Genomic DNA, 17,963 nt, shown 5'->3' on the forward strand with positions numbered 1-17,963 from the left:
ATCTAACCATGACCTTGTATTAGTTAAGTAGTAATGATGGTAGCAGTGGGGGCAGGAGGGGGACAATGTCGGTTAGATCATGTCAGTATCGATTCACAAATGTAGGACACTGTGGAAAAGGTCAAATGAACCGGCTTTGGCGTTTTTCTGGGGATTAAAACATTGGTTATCTCTCGTTCAGTCTCGTCTCCCATGCTCACTTGCCTTTCGTTTCTTTGTCTTTGCCCCAAACTCATGTTCCCTCTCCCCTGCTCAATGCCCCCCCCCCCACCACCCCATCCCAGCAGCAGGTTTTGACCCTATGTGTTCCCAGTCTCACAAGGATTTTCACTTTCTTCCTCCTTTCTCTCCCTCTCTCTCTCCCCCTCTCCCTCTCTCTCTCCCTCTCCCTCTCCCTCTCCCTCTCCCTCTCCCTCTCCCTCTCCCTCTCCCTCTCCCTCTCTCTATCTCGCTCTCCTTTCTCTCTCTCCCAGCTGCACCCTTCAATAATGCATGGGATGCAGAGACAGCGGAGAGTGAATATGAGACTCCACGTCATAGCCGCGGAGAAAGTGAGAGAGTGATGATGAGGAGGGGAAGGGGAGGAGGAGGTTAGGTGAGGTGAGGGGCGGGGGCTGGGGTTTCTACACTATAGTATCAGGCATGTGCAAGATGGTTCGGATGGAAGACTGTGTGAAGAGACAGGAGGAGAGGGCGGGGTGGAGTGGAGGGGAGATTGTAGTGCTTGGATTTGTGTCTTTTTTTGTCATTGTTGTTGTTGTTGTTGTTGTTGTTGTTTTAATTTTCATCCCTCTCTCTTATATCATACTGAAGTCCATATATATCCTCCTCCGTAACGCTCCGGGTTAGCTCAGTAGAAGAAATACACTGAGGAGAAGAAGAGGAGAGGAGGGACAACAATGTAGGGGGAGTGATTGATTGAAAGACAGAGAGAGACAGACAGGACAGAAAAGTCATTAGTCATTAGTCCAATGCATCTGCACATTTGCTAAAAACATTTACATTGTGTGTGTGTGTGTGTGTGTGTGTGCGTGCGTGTGCGTGTGCGTGTGCGTGTGCGTGTGCGTGCGCGTGTGCGTGCGTGCACACACACACACACACACACACACACACACACACACACACTGTAATAGGCAGCCATGAATAATTGACTGGCAAAGACTGCAGCAGGCAGACTAGGCATGTCTTTGTTGGAGCAAAGATTATGCCTGTGATGCTGCATAAGTGCATAGCTGCCTCACTTGAAATAAAACTACATAAACCATTTACCTGATATTCCTCTCTCTTTCTCTCTTGTTGAACACATACACAGCTTAACGTCGGGTTTAGTTACACGACTCAGCCACCCAGGTAATGGCAATAATACTAATCACCGTAGTCTGACTGTGTATTGCATGAAAACTCCTGTCAGACGGTCGTTAAAGTTGATTGTTGGATACCGTTTCTCCCTCTGTCATTTCCTCGTATTTCTAGTTTATTTAAATGAAATAATGTCATGCACATTTATACAGTGCAAAGCCTACTGCAGGCCTCGTTGACTACATTTAGAAGACATTTTGAGGCTCTTTCTACTGAAATGATCGATTATTTATATGGAGAAATCCCCGTCATTTAACATGCATCTCAATGGGGGAGAAGGTCATGATGCATTTAGCTCTCATGCATACAGTACGTTCTAGGGCTACTATTACATCAACCTGATTCGTGTTTTTTTCTGAAGTCGAGGTAGTTATTTTTCCGTAAACAAAGGGAACGCGCCACAGTGGTTAAAAACAAGGAAGTAAGGGTTGTCGTTGTAGCTGTAACTGTAACCTCCATTTTATGACTGTTAATGGAACATCAGCCCTACAAAACATTATAGAGGTAATGCTGTAAATAGTTTAAACCCTATATACATTGTTGACTCCAGGGGGACCCCCAGGGGTCTATAGGTGGTCCCCTCCTTTTTTCACCGAAACTCAAAAAACAGACAATCTACAAGCTCAATCGTAGCTCAGGTATTTTCAACAGCTATAGCTGTATGCCAGAGAGAGTGTAGCGGTTAAGACCAAGACTAACCACATTCAACCCACATTTGGCTCAAACAAGGGATTACATTTGTTCTCCTTCTATGCCACAGAAATGTGGTACAGTCGTAAAGGAATGTGAATCTATACTCTCCTTCAAAACTGCTCTCAAAGAGAACTTATAGGTAATAACTTACTGTATAGGTATAATTCAAAACTGGCCCCAGTAAAAAAAAACATACTGTACTGTTCTAGCCATATATGTGATGTTTTTGCATTTATTCTATCTATTATTCATCCAGACAATGAGAGGTGAACATAAATCTGAATGAAAAAAAGAAACCTTGTTGTTCTATTTGTAATTAGTTGACTTTGTCCTTGGAAGTGCACACTATTCGGGTACAGACTTTAGTTCAGACACACCAAAGGTCCGACAGTCATTAGACTGACAACCTACCCCTAACCTAACCCTAATCGCAAGCACGACGCAACGCATGTCGGGACTGATGGGTGACACACTTTGGTGTGTTGTATAAGCACTATTCTACTTCCTCTAGGCGAGTGGCATAGTATATGTACAGTATATTATGTATAGTACATTACCAGTACTGTACCAATTCACAAACTTGGCTGCACTTTATGACTCCCATATGCATAGGTAAGGTAATAGTATATAATGTATACTCACAGAATAGGATTCCAACGACAATGACCCCAATGATGCCCATCATGATCATCATCTGAAAGGAGAACATAAAATGAGCTCTTTCGTTTTGTTTTTCCACAATAAACTCCAACTTAACTCAGCCTGGTGTCTCTATTTTGGGAATGTCATTATTGTCAAACTTATTTCATATTTTCAAAAAAATAGCAGATCTACAAGTTCACAACTTTCATGATTTGATGTGAGCTTGTAGATCTGCTATTTCGCTATTTATTTTAAATAGGGTAGTGGTTATTGTGAGGATAAAGAAAACTTTATTGTACATTAAACCTTACATAAAACGGCACACTAGCAGTCAGTATACAAAAGTAAATAAAACAACATCACATAAAATACACAATACATTGAAATACTATATAAAATGCATTCTCAAACATTTTCTTATTTAAAATGTCCACTGCAGTTGGCATAAACAAAGTATTTATTTTGTGCTAATGGCACTCTAACCCTCTTGCCTGATGGTAACAGATCAAATTCAGGGCGAATGGTTATGGAGCAGTTGTATATGTCCTGAACACATTCTCAGCAGTATCAAATATACAGCAGATGGCACTTCTTCTCAAATGGCTACCTCGAGAATCTCAGTCACAATCCATCCACACAGCACAGCACACCATTAAAATAGCCAAAAAACTAGTGAAAAGGGAAATATTTAAGTCAATAAAGTCCTTGCCATTCGTTATGATGTGGTACATAATACTGCTCCCTCAGTGGTCCTCGACCTTTTCTGGATCATAAAACACGTCCACTCAGCTGCTGTGTTAGGTGGTCAGATGGGTGGGAGGGGTGCATTTTCAGCATGTTTAGTTTAATGATCAATCAATCATTCAATCAATCGATGGATTGTTTTTTATGGCTTGGATCAATGGAACTATAGCATACTATACTGTATACAGTACTGTATGTAGGCCTACTATTTAAATTCCTATTGGACAAGGATGTTATAACAGTAGTGAAAACTGTTATTCACACGTTTGCCAATAGCAGATCTACAAGCACACAACGTGTTACGATTTGCTTGTTTGTTTTCAAAATGTATACACAGGTTTAATATTTGTCTTTAGTTCAATGTTTGTTTTATAAACACTATTGACAATTTACGTCATTTTGTAACTCATTACGTCATATTGTCTCTTTATTGTTAATTGCATTTAATGTTTGTGTTGGCACCGTTTGTTTTACATCACCATCACCTAATCAACATGAGTTAGTAATTAGTAATTGGTTAGACATGGGTTAACGTTAGGTTTAGGTGTGCTGCCCCGTGGGAGGTTAGGGTTAGGGTGAGGGTTTGAGATAGGTTGTAGTTGTAGGACTAGTAATGACTGGTCTAACCAATGACTAGGGGAGAGCGGGGTCAGTTGGCGCGGTAGGACGGTTGCACCTCGGACTGGATACCATACAACGCCTTTTCGTCGCATATTTCCGGTGACGTCATTCGATTCCACAGTGCCCAAAAGCCTCGCAGACAAAAAATTATCCATTTCCGCCTAAAATTGACGGAGCTACAGACCCTTTTGTGTTTTTGCACGCTTTAAGTAGCGGAGACTGGAAGAGAGACAGGTCGGTTGACGCGCATTTTACTAATTCCCTCCCTGCACAGAGATTAATTCATTTCAAGTAACCAAACTTTTTTGTGAACAAGATACACTTGTCCTCTCCCATTATCCCGAGTGTTTTTTAATTTTGGTGAAACGAGTCGGACGCAATCGGCAAGCAAAGTGATCTCGCTCTTACTTCCGCATCTTTCGTCCTTGCTCTTGCTTTTGACAGGACGAAAGGTTTTTTTTCTTTGCTTGCCGATTGCGTCCGACTCGTTTCACCAAAATTAAAAAACACTCGGGGTAATGGGAGAGGACAAGTGTATCTTGTTCACAAAAAAGTTTGGTTACTTGAAATTAATTAATCTCTGTGCAGGGAGGGATTAGTAAAATGCGCGTCAACCGACCCTGCTCTCCCCTAGTCTAAACCAGGTACTGTCTAAACTAAGCTGCATATATATAGGAGGGGCCCCTCAAAAAGTGAGGACAGAAAGGTGAGGCCATTGTGATTGGCCGGAATGGGATGATGTATGATAAGAGCGCCCCTCACTTTGTTCACACAGGTGTGATTTTTATTGAGGGGTGCTAGACAAAGACAAAAAAGAGAAAGAAACCCCTCAACCCTCCCACCCATACTGCTCAGTGACACCGCATACTATAGAATAAAATAGTAAGATGATAAAAAGCTCATGGAAAACATCTAAAAAGAAAATGGCGTACAGTCAACCATATTAGTGGTATCCTGTCTATTAATTGTTTCTACTCAAGTAATGGACAAGAGGCAGCCAAACCTTATCAAATTGTCTCTCCCTGTTTCTCAGAAAATATCTTATTCTCTCAAGATGAAGTGTACTAGTCATTTCATTTAGCCAATGCTTAAATGCAGGAGCCTCCTCCTTTTTCCAGTGAGTCAAAATTAGTTTTTTTGCTGTAATCAGACCATATGAGAAGAGTTGTTTCTGTGCTCTCGTCAACATAGGCATGGAGTCTGACAAACCCAGAATAATTAGTACAGGATCGGGGTCAATATGAATACTCAAAATATCAGAGAGTGTCTCAAATATCTTAATCCAATATCTTTGTATCCGAGAGCAAAGGGCAAAGCTGTGAAGAAGATTTGCATCTATTGCATTACAATTGTCACAGTGCGAATAAATATCTGGGAATATGTTATGTAATTTTAATTTGGAATAATGGAATCTATGTATGACTCGAAACTGGATATGGCAATGACTTCCCAGAGCTCGTCTGAATTTTCCCATGACAACTTAATAGCTGATGTAGTAGGTTGGTTTGCCACTTGAAATGATTCATAAAGATGTGAGGGTGTATGTAAACACAAACATTAAATGCCATCGACAATGAATGGCCAGCTTTGAGAGTTTGTGTAAACACAAACGTTGCATAAACACAAATTCAAATTCGCCAGAATGAGATGATGTATGATTATAAGAGAGCCCCTCACTTCACATGGGTGTGATTTTATGATAGATAGATAGATAGATAGATAGATAGATAGATAGATAGATAGATAGATAGATAGATAGATAGATAGATAGATAGATAGATAGATAGATAGATAGATAGATAGATAGATCATTTTTACTCGAGTCGTGACCCATATAAATTGGTCCGTGTGAACCACAAATGTGTCCCGACCCACTGTTTGGGAAACCGTGGCCTAGAGCATCCCAGTGAGTTAATCTGACAGCCGTTCATTAGCAGATTAATGTTTGGGGAGCGTAATGTAATGTCGACATTCTTGAATCCTGTGACAGATGTGGCGTGTTCGGTTCAGCGCACCTCAATGTGGAGCTGTGTGGTCTGCATTCAGGCGTCATGGACTCAGCCCCATCAACCCATTAATGCCTTCTAAATCATTAGTTTTCACAATCTCTAAGGTTTTCTCTTACAGTTTTCTAAGCAAAATATTGTAGTCAGGCATGCGGCCCGGTTTTGAAGTGTTCCCTGACCCAGAGTCGCTTGAGAACCACTGAACTAGACAGATGAGAGCACTGTGAGTCACGAGCCACACACAGTGGCACATCATGCACGTGCTGCTTACCTTGCAGTTCTTCCACCAGTACTTGTTCTTGAGCTTGGCTGCGCAGCTTTCAAACTGGGAGGCTCCGGCCTGGAGTGCATCCGCCCTGTCATCCAGTTCTGATAGCTTCTGATCCCTCTCCAGCACCTTGTCCACGTTTACACGCATAATGTCCACCACCTGGAGCACAGTGGGAATTGTTGTTATTCACGCCAGGTTGAAATACCAAACACAAGCTAATTGCTGAACAACATTGCGCTGTCTCCTGACATGTCCTAATGTCACAAATAGCTGATCTGCAACTGCACAATGCATTGCAGTGTGGCACGTTTTGAGCTTGTAGATCAGATATTCTTTGCTATTTTTATTTCCTTTTTAATAGTAAGTGAAAGTGGTTAAGTGTGTCTGTGGGTTTTATCAATATTTACCAATGAACAGGGTTAACAAAAGCTTGTGACTAAATAATAATAATGGAACGCAGGTTCTTTTTTTTTCCATTTTCTGAAAAGTAACAGTTTTGGACATGAAAGATTTCCATGGACAGCTACGATATATATACGATATGGTATTACTGTATGGAGTATTATAAATTCCAGGAATCTCTGTGTATCTGTGTGTGTCTGCCTCGCAGATTGACCAATCTGAGTGACATTTGTGCCACTGTCATTTAGTACTCACATCACAGAAGACTCATATTGTTGGTATTATAGTGTACTTTACTAACAACAATGTGGTATTGTTTAGTACTACTATCAAAGCCTCCTAATTGCCATCTGGATTGAATTGGATTGTTGTCTAACAGTGCCAGGAAAAATGCGAGTCATGGCATGGGTCCGAGTCAAACCCGTGACATCACAATTATAGGCTACCAGGCCACTAGCACATCTTTGAAAGCAGCACAGTTGACGATGTGTGAGAGGGAACAGGATGATGAATACAAGGTCACATGCATACGAGGAAAGGAAAGGATAGAGGTTCAAGATGTATTGCCTTCTAAATTATCTAAAAGGCAATACATTAAAAGCTATATCGGGCTCTCACATCACATACGAGAATGAAGTCAGAATCCATTTGCAAATTGCCATTGGCGGCATTACCGCCACATTGTAATCAGACTTATTATCCCACCGAGCAATATGGATGATACGGCTACTTTCAAGAGTGTTCTTGATGGAGGATAAATGACCGGATCAAGATTGTTGGGTTGAAAACCAACCATTTGCTGTACCGTGACGTGTTATGTAATCAATTACATATATAATTCTGTGTACATTTTAAACGGTTAGTTCAGATTTTCATTTTGACTTTGACCCCTCAGTCACATGGAACTATTTGTTGTGTCCAGTACTACGCCAGCCGCAGCACAAAAACGTATAGTTGTGACAGAGGGGTCAAAAATGAAAGTTGTGCTATATGGTAGAAATAAGTCAACAATACAAACGATGCTAGTTTTGTGGATTCATTTATGGCCAACAGTGCCCCCCCCCACCACCAAATGACCGGAAAACAACTTAATATTCACCAAAACCAGAGCCAATTAACACTGACCCAAACTGACCCTTCCGGGTCACAGAAGGAAGGACACATGCATCTTAACGGCGTGGACAGATGGGAGGTGGGCTCACCTCATCTACTTGGGCCTGTGTCTGTTGTAGCCTGCGGTTGCTGGTGTTGTTGGGTGGAGCAGCGGGAGCGCCTGGGGCTCCATCTGCTCCTTCAGCTGGAGGGGCGGCATCTGGGGCAGACCTGGGGAGGAAGAGGGGGGAAGAGGGGGATGAAGACAATTGATTGATTGATTGATTGATTTATTTATTAACAGTTTGTTAGAATTACAGTAATTTCAAGCACAACTCAATACAAAAACTGTTAACTGCGAGTGGACGACGCCATAAAGCATTAAGCATTAAACCAAGGAGCACTAGAGCCAGTGGGCTTTTCTGTTCATTGGGACTCACTACTTTCATGGCTCTGTTGAGGAACTTGACATTTAAATTCATGAGCAGGCTGGATCGCTCACTGAATGGACTCATTGGTCAGTTGACAGACCCAGGCCGTAGTTCTGTGAGGTACACTTCTACCATCAGAGGACACTGGTATAAGTGCCTCGCCTAGAGTAGTAACCTGTGGGGCTGGGTAAATGTACTGTATTTTTATTTTATTTATATTTGTATTCTCGTATTGTGATGTACTGTCTTACCTTGTGGGCCACGAGCCTGTAATAAAGTTTATATATTACACTTGTTTACAGGAGGGTCCACCGTTTTCAATTCATCATAACATTTTAGAGACGTACAAATATACACTTCTATATCGCCAAACAGGAAATCCTCATAAAGGTGGTAGAAAGGGGGGAAAACATGTACAGTGAGGGGGAAAAGGAGTGGGTGGGGGATTCAAATTCGAATTGCAGTGCCCTTTGAGAGTGGTTTTGAAGGAGTCAAGGGATTCACACGTCTTAATGACAGTTGGTACTAGGGTGTTCCACATTTTTGTATCATAGGAGCTAAATGAATTGTCCCTTGTTTGTGCTGAATCTGGGTTGCACATGGTTTGTTGAACTCCCTCTGGTGTTGTGGGTGTGGACTTCATTGACATTAAGGAAGTATTTAGGGTATCTTGGTGGTGTATCAAATCTTGTGGACCAGACCCATTGCAAGATGCTGTACTCGGTCGTCAACCCTAAGCCATTCCAGCCTGTGGGCAGGGGTGAGGTGGGTTCGGGGGGTGAGACCCAGTAGTAGCCTGACCAGTTTGTTTTGGGAAGTCTGGAGCCTTGTTTTAAGGGCCTTTGAGGTGCTGTGGTACCAAGAGGTGCATGCATACTGCATAGTTGAAGAAACCTTGTACAAGGACTCCTGTTAAGGTCTTCAAGGTGTTTTTGTTGACCAGTGAGGAGATCCTGTATAGGAATCTTGTTCTTTCTTTGGGAGGACAATTAAGAATATTCTTTTATCAATTTGATGTCGTCATTTACGACGATGGGCCTTCTTCAGTATAACGGCATGGCTGCTGGAAGGAAATAGCTGTAGAATGAGGTAACAAAACGGTCAGGGCCGCTGGCGTAGAGATCCAGGCACCTAGGCTGACAGTGTGTCGCGGGTTCGAATCCTGATCCTGATGACCTTTTGCTGCGTGTCAGTCTACTGTCCTATAAATAAAGGCCAGTAACATAATGGTGTGAAAGATTAAAAGTAGGAGAGTTGGAGGATGTGGCTAAGATGCAGGAAAGAATATGCAAGGAAGGCAGGCATGGAGGGAGGGGGGATTGGGCTAGAAAGGGGTGGACTGAAAAAGGAAGGCATACATTAAATTATGTAATATCACGAACGACAAGAAGGAGTCCAGTAGGAGCAGTTGGCCAATACAAACTAAAAGTAGAAAGGTAAAATATACATGGCAAATCAAGTGGTATTGATGGACAGATGGAGTCGGGGCAGAGAGAGAGGATGTAAGATGGCCTTCAATTAAGTATTCCAAATAAGGAGTTAATTGGCCTTGAGCTAAAGTTGGAATATAACGGGAAAGGTTAGGAAAATGTGTCACTTGCATAATGTGTTGCTATACAACCAGTATAGTTAGTCAGAATTCTGCCAGGCGAGAAGAGAATGCATGTAAAGGCTGAGGCTCTTATTGGAGCCGACCGATGGAGAATGCCCTACCCCCCATCCTTCCATTATAGTGGGCCCTCATATTGTAATGTTATATGAAGGCACCGCGATGCCCTAACCTCAGAACAATCGATCATGACATTATTGATATCATTGATATCCAATCGTCTGATGAATTGACTTGAGCATTCCCATCTGGAAACAGTTTCTAAAACAAGACTTGAGGCTTATTTCTGTACAAAAGTATGTAGCCTAAATTCGCTGAGGGGGGAAAAAGTAGGTAACCATAATGATTGGAAGGACGAAGGAAGGGGAAAAAGAAAAAACTAAACTCCTTTTAAAATCTAGCTGTGAACAACACGACCCTTGAATAGCCTACATTATTTAGTGCAGCTGTGACGGGAAAATCTACTTGCGTCAGCAAAATCCATCAAGCTGAAACAAATCAATTAGAAATACAAGGAGGAAAGAATCGAAACATAACAAAATGTAACCAACTACTAAACTAAGGTATTAATATATATATATTTTAAACTGATCACATTGGGAAAAAAGATGGGGGAAAATAGAAAACCGCATCAATACTCACATCTTCTATGCAGCCGTGTCGAACTGACTCACGGATAGCGGAGGGGGGATACGGGGTGTGCGCGTGTGCGTGCGTGTGAGAGGGGGAGGGTGAGGGTCTGAAGTCAGGAGAGGAAGATCACAGATGACAGAGAAAGGAGGTCTGTAGGTTGTGGTCCAAACAAAGTCCAAAATGTTCAATTGGGAAAGTAGCTTATAATTAAAAGTGGTGGAGGGTCTTTGGTGCAACCGAGCTTTTTATAGCGACGCGCTTATTGCAGCCCAAGTCATCACACTGACTGAAGTAGGCTACCGCAATACCGATGCGCGCACTGGGCAATAACTCAATCGCACACACAACCACAGGAGCGGAACAAACGAGCAAACAGCAATCTCAAGCGAAAAAGCACTTCTCTCCTATAATCCGTTAGAGAATGAAAACCCCCAGGATGTTTGTAATATTGCGAGACCGTTATTCCAAAGGATGCGTAGACTAGACTGAGAGATGCTCAAGAAAGTGGGTGCAAAAAATAATCACACAAAAACGCACAGCTGTCTGTGGTCGTTTTGAGCACTATACCAAAGCGCTTGCAGAAATGTCCAGTCAGGAAAAAAAATTTTTTTGTTGTTTAACACAAGACACCTCTGTGATTTGTATCGCCGGCTGTCTATCACCCCTCTCCCGGATGGACAAGTGCACGCACGGCGTCTTGTGGTGAAGTGCGGTAGTTGCGCTCGAGTGTGCGATACTGCAATAATGCGTCGTTCCCGTTCCCTTCTCCAGTTGGACTCGTAACGACGGTGCGGTACAGCCTACCTCCTTCCTACATCCCCTCCCTCCCTTCCTCTCTTCGCCTTCTCCCTCCCCCTCCCCTCTCGTTTCTCCCTACACTTCGCAGTACTGCAGCTTTCTGTGTCGGATGGGATGGGGCCGCAGGACGACACTGCGGTACAGTGGTGGTGGTTTGGTTGACTACAGAATACAGAATGTTGACTCGGCGAACAGCCCCCCCAGTCGTGGACCTCGCTGGGTCTGAATGGGAGTACTATTGTATTATTGTAGTCTCCCTCCCAATTACCTCCATCCTCGCGTTTGAATCATTTGCCATAAAACATAGCGTCGCTCTTTTTATTTAGCGTCCCAGCCCCCAAGCCATATGAATGTAACTCCATGATGGAATGCATGAATAAGCGACCGTGAGACGTGTGCACGTTACTACTGCACAGGCATCCATGAGTATAGGCTACAGAAGTGTCAGGTCTGTTTTGTCTGCAGGGCAGGCATATAGATAGACCTTTAATCAAAATGTTCTATTGGAGAAATCCATAAAGGAACCAAGTGAAATATCAGTTGCTTGTGCATTTTTGTCTAATTGATAGTGTGTGACAGCCACCCACCACCCGAGGGCTAGTTAAACAGCTTTGCTGACACCAAAATTACCACACATCTTAAACAATACATCCCCCTCCGTTCCTGTGAGAAGCACAGATATACTAATCAGAAAGAATATCACTGACCTGAAGTGACTTCCAAGTAGTTTTAAAATTGGTTTCCAGATTTGGCCGATTACTGGTCTCACCCATGGCTACATCTCATGCTTTTAATCATCTCTGTGCTGGAGAGATGCCAGAGATCTCCAAGCAGGGCTAGTAGCAGATGCAAAGCATCAAATATTTGGACCATGTCATCCTTAAGACAATTTTACAGACAGTAAAACAGTGTCTGGTTAAATTAAACTTGTAAGGACAGAAACAAAACCACAGTAACATATCGAAGGAATTTCATTTAATTCAAATCGAATGCTTTATAAATAATATACATACAAAAGAAAACGTACAACATTGTGTCAGCTCGGCATACTGGTCTTATATATAGTCTCCGTCGGGTGGAAAGGAAACCTCATGTCCAAAAAATGTCAGGATTCGAATTCAAAAATTGGAAAAGTGGCAGATCGATAAGTGCAACATTTTCTGCATTTCGAGCTTGCGGATCTGCAACTTGTGATGCTTTTGTGTGACGCTGTGTAGAGTGATCACGTATAGGTCATCCATTTGAGGATGACCAGCTCGGTTCAGCCCACATCAGCGGTGTTTGCCGTAACGGTTGAACCGTCGGTAGAGGAATTTGATTCTCTTCTGCAGGTTGTGTCTCTCCAGTGTCATCATCCTGTCGCCCACCAGCTTCTTCTTCCTGATCAGACGCTCTAGCTCGTTACCGTGGAAACCCTTCAGCCAGCAGGGGGCTTTGATGAGGTCTCGCGGGTGGGCTTTGAAATCACCTGCAGGCACACACAGCAAGAGGGTCAGGACTCAGGTCTGTGTGAGTGTGCGTGTGCAGTTTTTTTTTTTCTTTTTTTAATGTCTTTTGTGGCTTTCGCCTTTATTTTATATATTTTTTAAATAGGGAAGGGCTGACACATCCAAACAGGAGCCAGGATGTTGAAACTGGTACTGGCACACATTTTATGCTTGGCATCTACATACACTGCTGATGCAGCGCTGAGAACGGGCAAGAACCGCCCCATTCCATATATATTACCCAAAGAAACAACAAAGCAATGATTGCAACACTATTGAATTGTGGAAGTCCAAGTCATTGGGTGCATGCACACAGCTGGTGGATTATTTTTGAGTGAGCAAAATGTGAACCCAGGCAGCACTTCAGCCGTTCCTTTGATATCTTCCTGGACTTTGAGCAGCTGGTTGGAAGTCCCATCAAAGTGCCGCTTCAAAATGATTGGACGTGTAGTAGATGTATCCATCCCATTGGTTAGTGCCCATCACTGCCATGTTGTGATAGTTCACCAATGCTGAAACCGACGAGTCATTCTTCACGCTAGTGAGCTGCTTCAACTTGTCGTGCTTCTTTCCGGTTTTCCCCCTTATATGGGAGTGGGTGGAACTTGGTGCCACTTTAAGCGTATGTCTGCCCGTGCGCATTTAGCAACAATTAGTTATTATTATTGGTATACTCTTAATGATTGTGTGTGTATTAAGAGCTCAGGCAACAACTTTAAGTGTGGTACTTAAGATTTCATATTGTTTTTATTGTTCATATTTTAAGGGGAACAAAATCAGCTCCACCCACTCTGTTGCAACGTGAACCATGGCGAATTATGAGGTTGTTGGATGCCGCCATCGAATGCGGCGCAATGCAATGCAACGTCAGCAGTGGAGCATCCATCATTAATTAAAAATCAGACCAGTCTGAAGTGAGTTGTGCTGTACGTACGTACTGTACTGTACTAGCCATCCTCCCTGGCCTGTGTGTGTCTGTGTATTAGGCTGTGCAACAGTGACACTTGGTGGTGAACAAATGCTATAACGCTATTTTCGTGCTCGGACACAGCGTTGACGCTGATGTGACGCCTGATGGCTGCAGTGGAGCTTTGGCCTTAGGGATGTCTGACCAAATAATATCCGGGAAATCCACTGCTATGATAACTTGATAACTAAGCTTTGGCACTGCACAGCTTGCATTTAACCTGGTTATTTTCTCCTATTCTCCATTCTTCTAATAGTTACACACATCTTTATAATGCAATGTGAAAGTGTACCTGTGACGAGTGAGTGAGAAAGTGAGTGAGCATTTTGCTTCTGGCTCCACTGTAGCACCCTCTCTTCCTCACTCACAGTTTAAATTTAATATCCAGCCAGCAGTGTGAACATGAATAAATAAATTGGCATTTACAGTACAAAAGTATTAGCCTAAACATATATATATATATATATATATATATATATATATATATATATATATATAGGCCTAGGAAATTAAGACATTTGGAGATTGAAACGAACAAATCATCTAGTCTTCACATCCAAAGCCAGTACATAGCCAGCTATACTTTCATGCTTTGTCGGGTTGAAGAAACTCACCAAGGATCCCTATGTTGTCATAAACCCCAAACATACTCCTCTTCTCTGTCCATCTATCCACAACCTTCGGAGTAGGGATGGAATGCATCCGGACTCTGCAGCAGACACCTGAGCACAACACATTGATTTGTTATGATCGATGAGATAAGGTCAGAAGTTCAGAACTGAATTGATGTTTAAATACCCATTCACACTTTAAAGCTATACTAACTAGCGGGCAGGCAGGATTGATGAGAACATGTTAAACTTGATTTATGCATCGCAGAGCCTTTGGCAAAACACAAACTTATAGATATGGCTAGAAACAAAGCCAGCCATACATGATCCCAGTAAATATGTTAAGAAACTGACACACATTATGTGTCCAGAAACACAGCTATCACTAGTTGTATCTACAAATACAGCTATATGTATGTATGTGTTTAGTACAAGTCCATACATACCAGTAGATATGTGTCTAGCGGTCTGTAACAGAGTCAAAGAAGACTGACAGAGAGAGGCTCCAGCTCTCAGAAACCCTCCCAACACCGACATGACACCTGGAACAGAAGACAAGAGCAACAAAAGGAAAATGTTGGCTTTCTCAACAAGGCCACACAATGAAATGAAAATATGCTTGGCTGCATGCTGCTTGTCAAGATGACGATGCCAAGTCGTCTATATCCATATATTATGGAGTTCTACATTGGCATGATGTCAGCACTAAGTGTCTGTCATTTCTATATATATTAGTCAGATGAGCCTGGTCCAAATATGGGGTTTGTGATGTCAGACTTGGATATGTTAGTAACATTATGTCAGATATATCCATATAGAATACCAATATTCACTGGGGTAACACTGGCGATCGACCAATCGAATACCCATATATGAGTGAAGGTGAGTGAAAGCTGTTACAGTCCTGATATACACTCAAGGTTATGGGTTCGAACCCTGCCTGGGGTCAACGTCAGCAATGGGCATTTTTGGTTATAGAAGTGTATATTGTAGTTTTGTACGTCTCTAAATGTTATGGTTTACAATGGTGGACCCTATTTTAACCTATCGTCAACAGTTAACAGTTTTGTATTGAGTTGTGCTTGTAACTGTAATTCTCCAATCTGTTAATAAATACTTCAGTCAATCAATGCGGATCGCAGCGGGTTCCTAACGCCAAATCAAATGGGTTCAGATCTGAGCAAAGTCTCCTGAGGAGGCCAGTCTGGAGCCTGTCCTGGACGATCGAGGTATCCGGCCGTAAATACAAATCCAGACTGAAGTGTATAAAAATATGTTGTGTGTGTGACGAGACAGAGATAAAGGAAGCTGGGAGACAGTGAGGAGTCAGGACTCCGCGGATACGTATGGCTGATGATGACAATGGTGTACAGTGTTGGTGTCGTCTTGAGGTGATATTTCACTAATTACATAACAAGCTTTAGCAGGCTGTGTGTAGTTAAATTGCAGTGTACTGAAATGAACTGACCCCTACCTGTTAGCCTATTAGCCTATCGGATTGTCCAGCAATATATTGAGTATCTTACCCGTTTTTAAGTCTGTATATAGCCTATATAATCGTACACTCACCGAATCGCTCGTGGCGGTCGCCAAGGCCACAGAAGACACAATAAAGCAATATAGTTCTGAATTAAAATAAGTTATTAACAATCTGACACGCTCGCTGTGGTCGCTTCCATCTTACAAGATATCCCAGAAAGCATCGCGCCGTTACCGTAAACGACAGAAGAAGCGAAGGAAAAAACTGACATATATTATTCATGTTGCGTGAAGCTTTAACACACGGATTTGTGTAATGCATAGAAATGCGTATGGTTGTGTTTCTAGTAGAAACAGACAAAAAAAACGCATTTGTGAAAATCGTCTAGCGGCCCCACGGTCAGTTCGATATACCACTGGGATGGGATGTCTATCTTGATTCAAACGCCTTGGATGTTTGTGTTTTTCACATGATTGAATGCAAACTGCAGCATTTGCGAATGGTAATTTTGAACCGCCAGGGGGAGCCAGTGGGATGACTTGATCTGTACACACAGGCCTAGCCCCTAGCTACAGACTATCAATGATGAGTATACTGTATTATATACAGTATACACTGTATACTCATCATTGATAGTTTGTAGGGTGACCAGATAGGGTGTAGGGTGACCAGATGTCCCCCTTTGTGTGGGACAGTCCCTCATTGCCAGGACTTTTCAGGCGTCCCACAAATTGAGACCATGTCCTACATTGTGACTGGCAGGCCTCACTGCTGAAATGCCTTAATAGTTAGTCCCCTAATAGTTGGCTCTCTTGCCTCTTTCCTGCAAGATGTGTTATGTCTGTTAAAATAACATGAGAAATATCCCCTAGGCTATGGTACCAAGTCGGCCATACCACCCATGACGCATGACCAAAATTTGCATTTAAAACAAAATGTGAGACATCAGTTTGGATCTGATTCTGGTCACTAAAAGGGCATCGAGGGCTGTCTATGAGGTCTATAGTGGCTCAGTGCAGGGTGACAGGTTTGAACTGCATGGCCAAATTGTGTCTCTTTATAGACAGAGCTTGAAACAGAACCTGTATTCTCAGTTGAGATTCTGGTTGGTTTACATTACTGGTCAGGTCAGTGGTCAGGCTGCATTCAGGTGTTAAAATACCAACATAAATCAGAAGTCCATGAGCCAGAGCTCCAAATGTGGGCTATGATTACCTAATCTGGGTTCCCAGGAGTTTGAGATGAGATTACCAAATGAGTAGGCAAAGCCATAGATGACATTTTTAAAATTTCGACGTCAGGCCTAAATGGGTTAATATAGATTAAACTGTTTCAAGTAAAGTACTGTATGATATTTACATGTTATTTTCACCTAGGTGATTTATTTTCACCATGAAACTTCCCCAGTTTTCCGAAATTGTACATGCAAATTAGGCATTATATAGGAAAACATGCCAGATTTTGCATAACTGATAGTCTGCTCTTCTAATGCAGATTCACATACGGTAGGCTGTAATCTAAATATTCGTCATCATTGTCTGCAAACTCTGCATCTCTCTCTCTAGGTGTCTGCCTGCCTCTGCTCTTTCTCTCTCTTGCTATCAAACTTGCTAAACAAACTGCTGCAGAACGTTCTAATTTTGAATTAGAATATAGATAATCTGAACTGTATTGCCAGTTTGCAGAAGAAATGTTAGTGCCGAGAGGTATTTCTCCCATACCACCTATTTATAAATGGTAAATGGTGCAATGGTGCATTTATATAGTGACTTACAGTACAAAGATTGCGCATTACATTCACAGCACACACATTCATACACTGATGGCAGCGGAAACCACGCAAGGCACCAACCAACACACCAGGAGCAATTAGGGGTTCAGTGTCTTGCTCAAGGACACTTCCACACCAACTCTGGGGGAGTCCGGGTTCAAACTGGCAACCTTGCGGTTACCATCCAGCCACTCTTCTTGATTCGTACAAAAGGGCACAGTCTTCTATGAAAGTCGTCTGACAGGAGCTTAGCAATCGATCCATGAAGCCAACATCATAACTCTAGATGTGACATCAGCAAGGTGTGCTGAGCTGTTATAATCACAATGCTCTGAAAATGGACCTA

The 17,963-nt window shown here is 42.5% G+C and overlaps 2 protein-coding genes across 2 annotated transcripts; both read right to left on the reverse strand.

The window, feature by feature from the left end:
* Window positions 1-565: 565 nt before the first annotated feature.
* On the reverse strand, window positions 566-11,210 carry LOC308317815 (vesicle-associated membrane protein 1-like). The gene is made up of 5 exons (XM_080767097.1): window positions 10,513-11,210; window positions 7,941-8,061; window positions 6,337-6,495; window positions 2,695-2,746; window positions 566-867 (listed from the first exon to the last, which is right to left on the reverse strand). Coding segments are annotated over exons 1-5 (351 nt in total). The 5' UTR covers window positions 10,515-11,210; the 3' UTR covers window positions 566-850.
* A 1,050-nt stretch (window positions 11,211-12,260) lies between these two features.
* On the reverse strand, window positions 12,261-16,064 carry mrpl51 (mitochondrial ribosomal protein L51). The gene is made up of 4 exons (XM_080767805.1): window positions 15,936-16,064; window positions 14,813-14,908; window positions 14,370-14,477; window positions 12,261-12,769 (listed from the first exon to the last, which is right to left on the reverse strand). Exons 2-4 carry the CDS (start codon window positions 14,901-14,903, stop codon window positions 12,573-12,575), a joined length of 396 nt encoding a protein of 131 aa, XP_080623931.1. The 5' UTR covers window positions 14,904-14,908; window positions 15,936-16,064; the 3' UTR covers window positions 12,261-12,572.
* Between the last annotated feature and the right edge of the window lie 1,899 nt (window positions 16,065-17,963).

Source organism: Protomyctophum bolini (assembly GCF_963924005.1).
Source record: "Protomyctophum bolini genome assembly, chromosome: 7".
NCBI classification, from domain to species: domain Eukaryota; kingdom Metazoa; phylum Chordata; class Actinopteri; order Myctophiformes; family Myctophidae; genus Protomyctophum; species Protomyctophum bolini.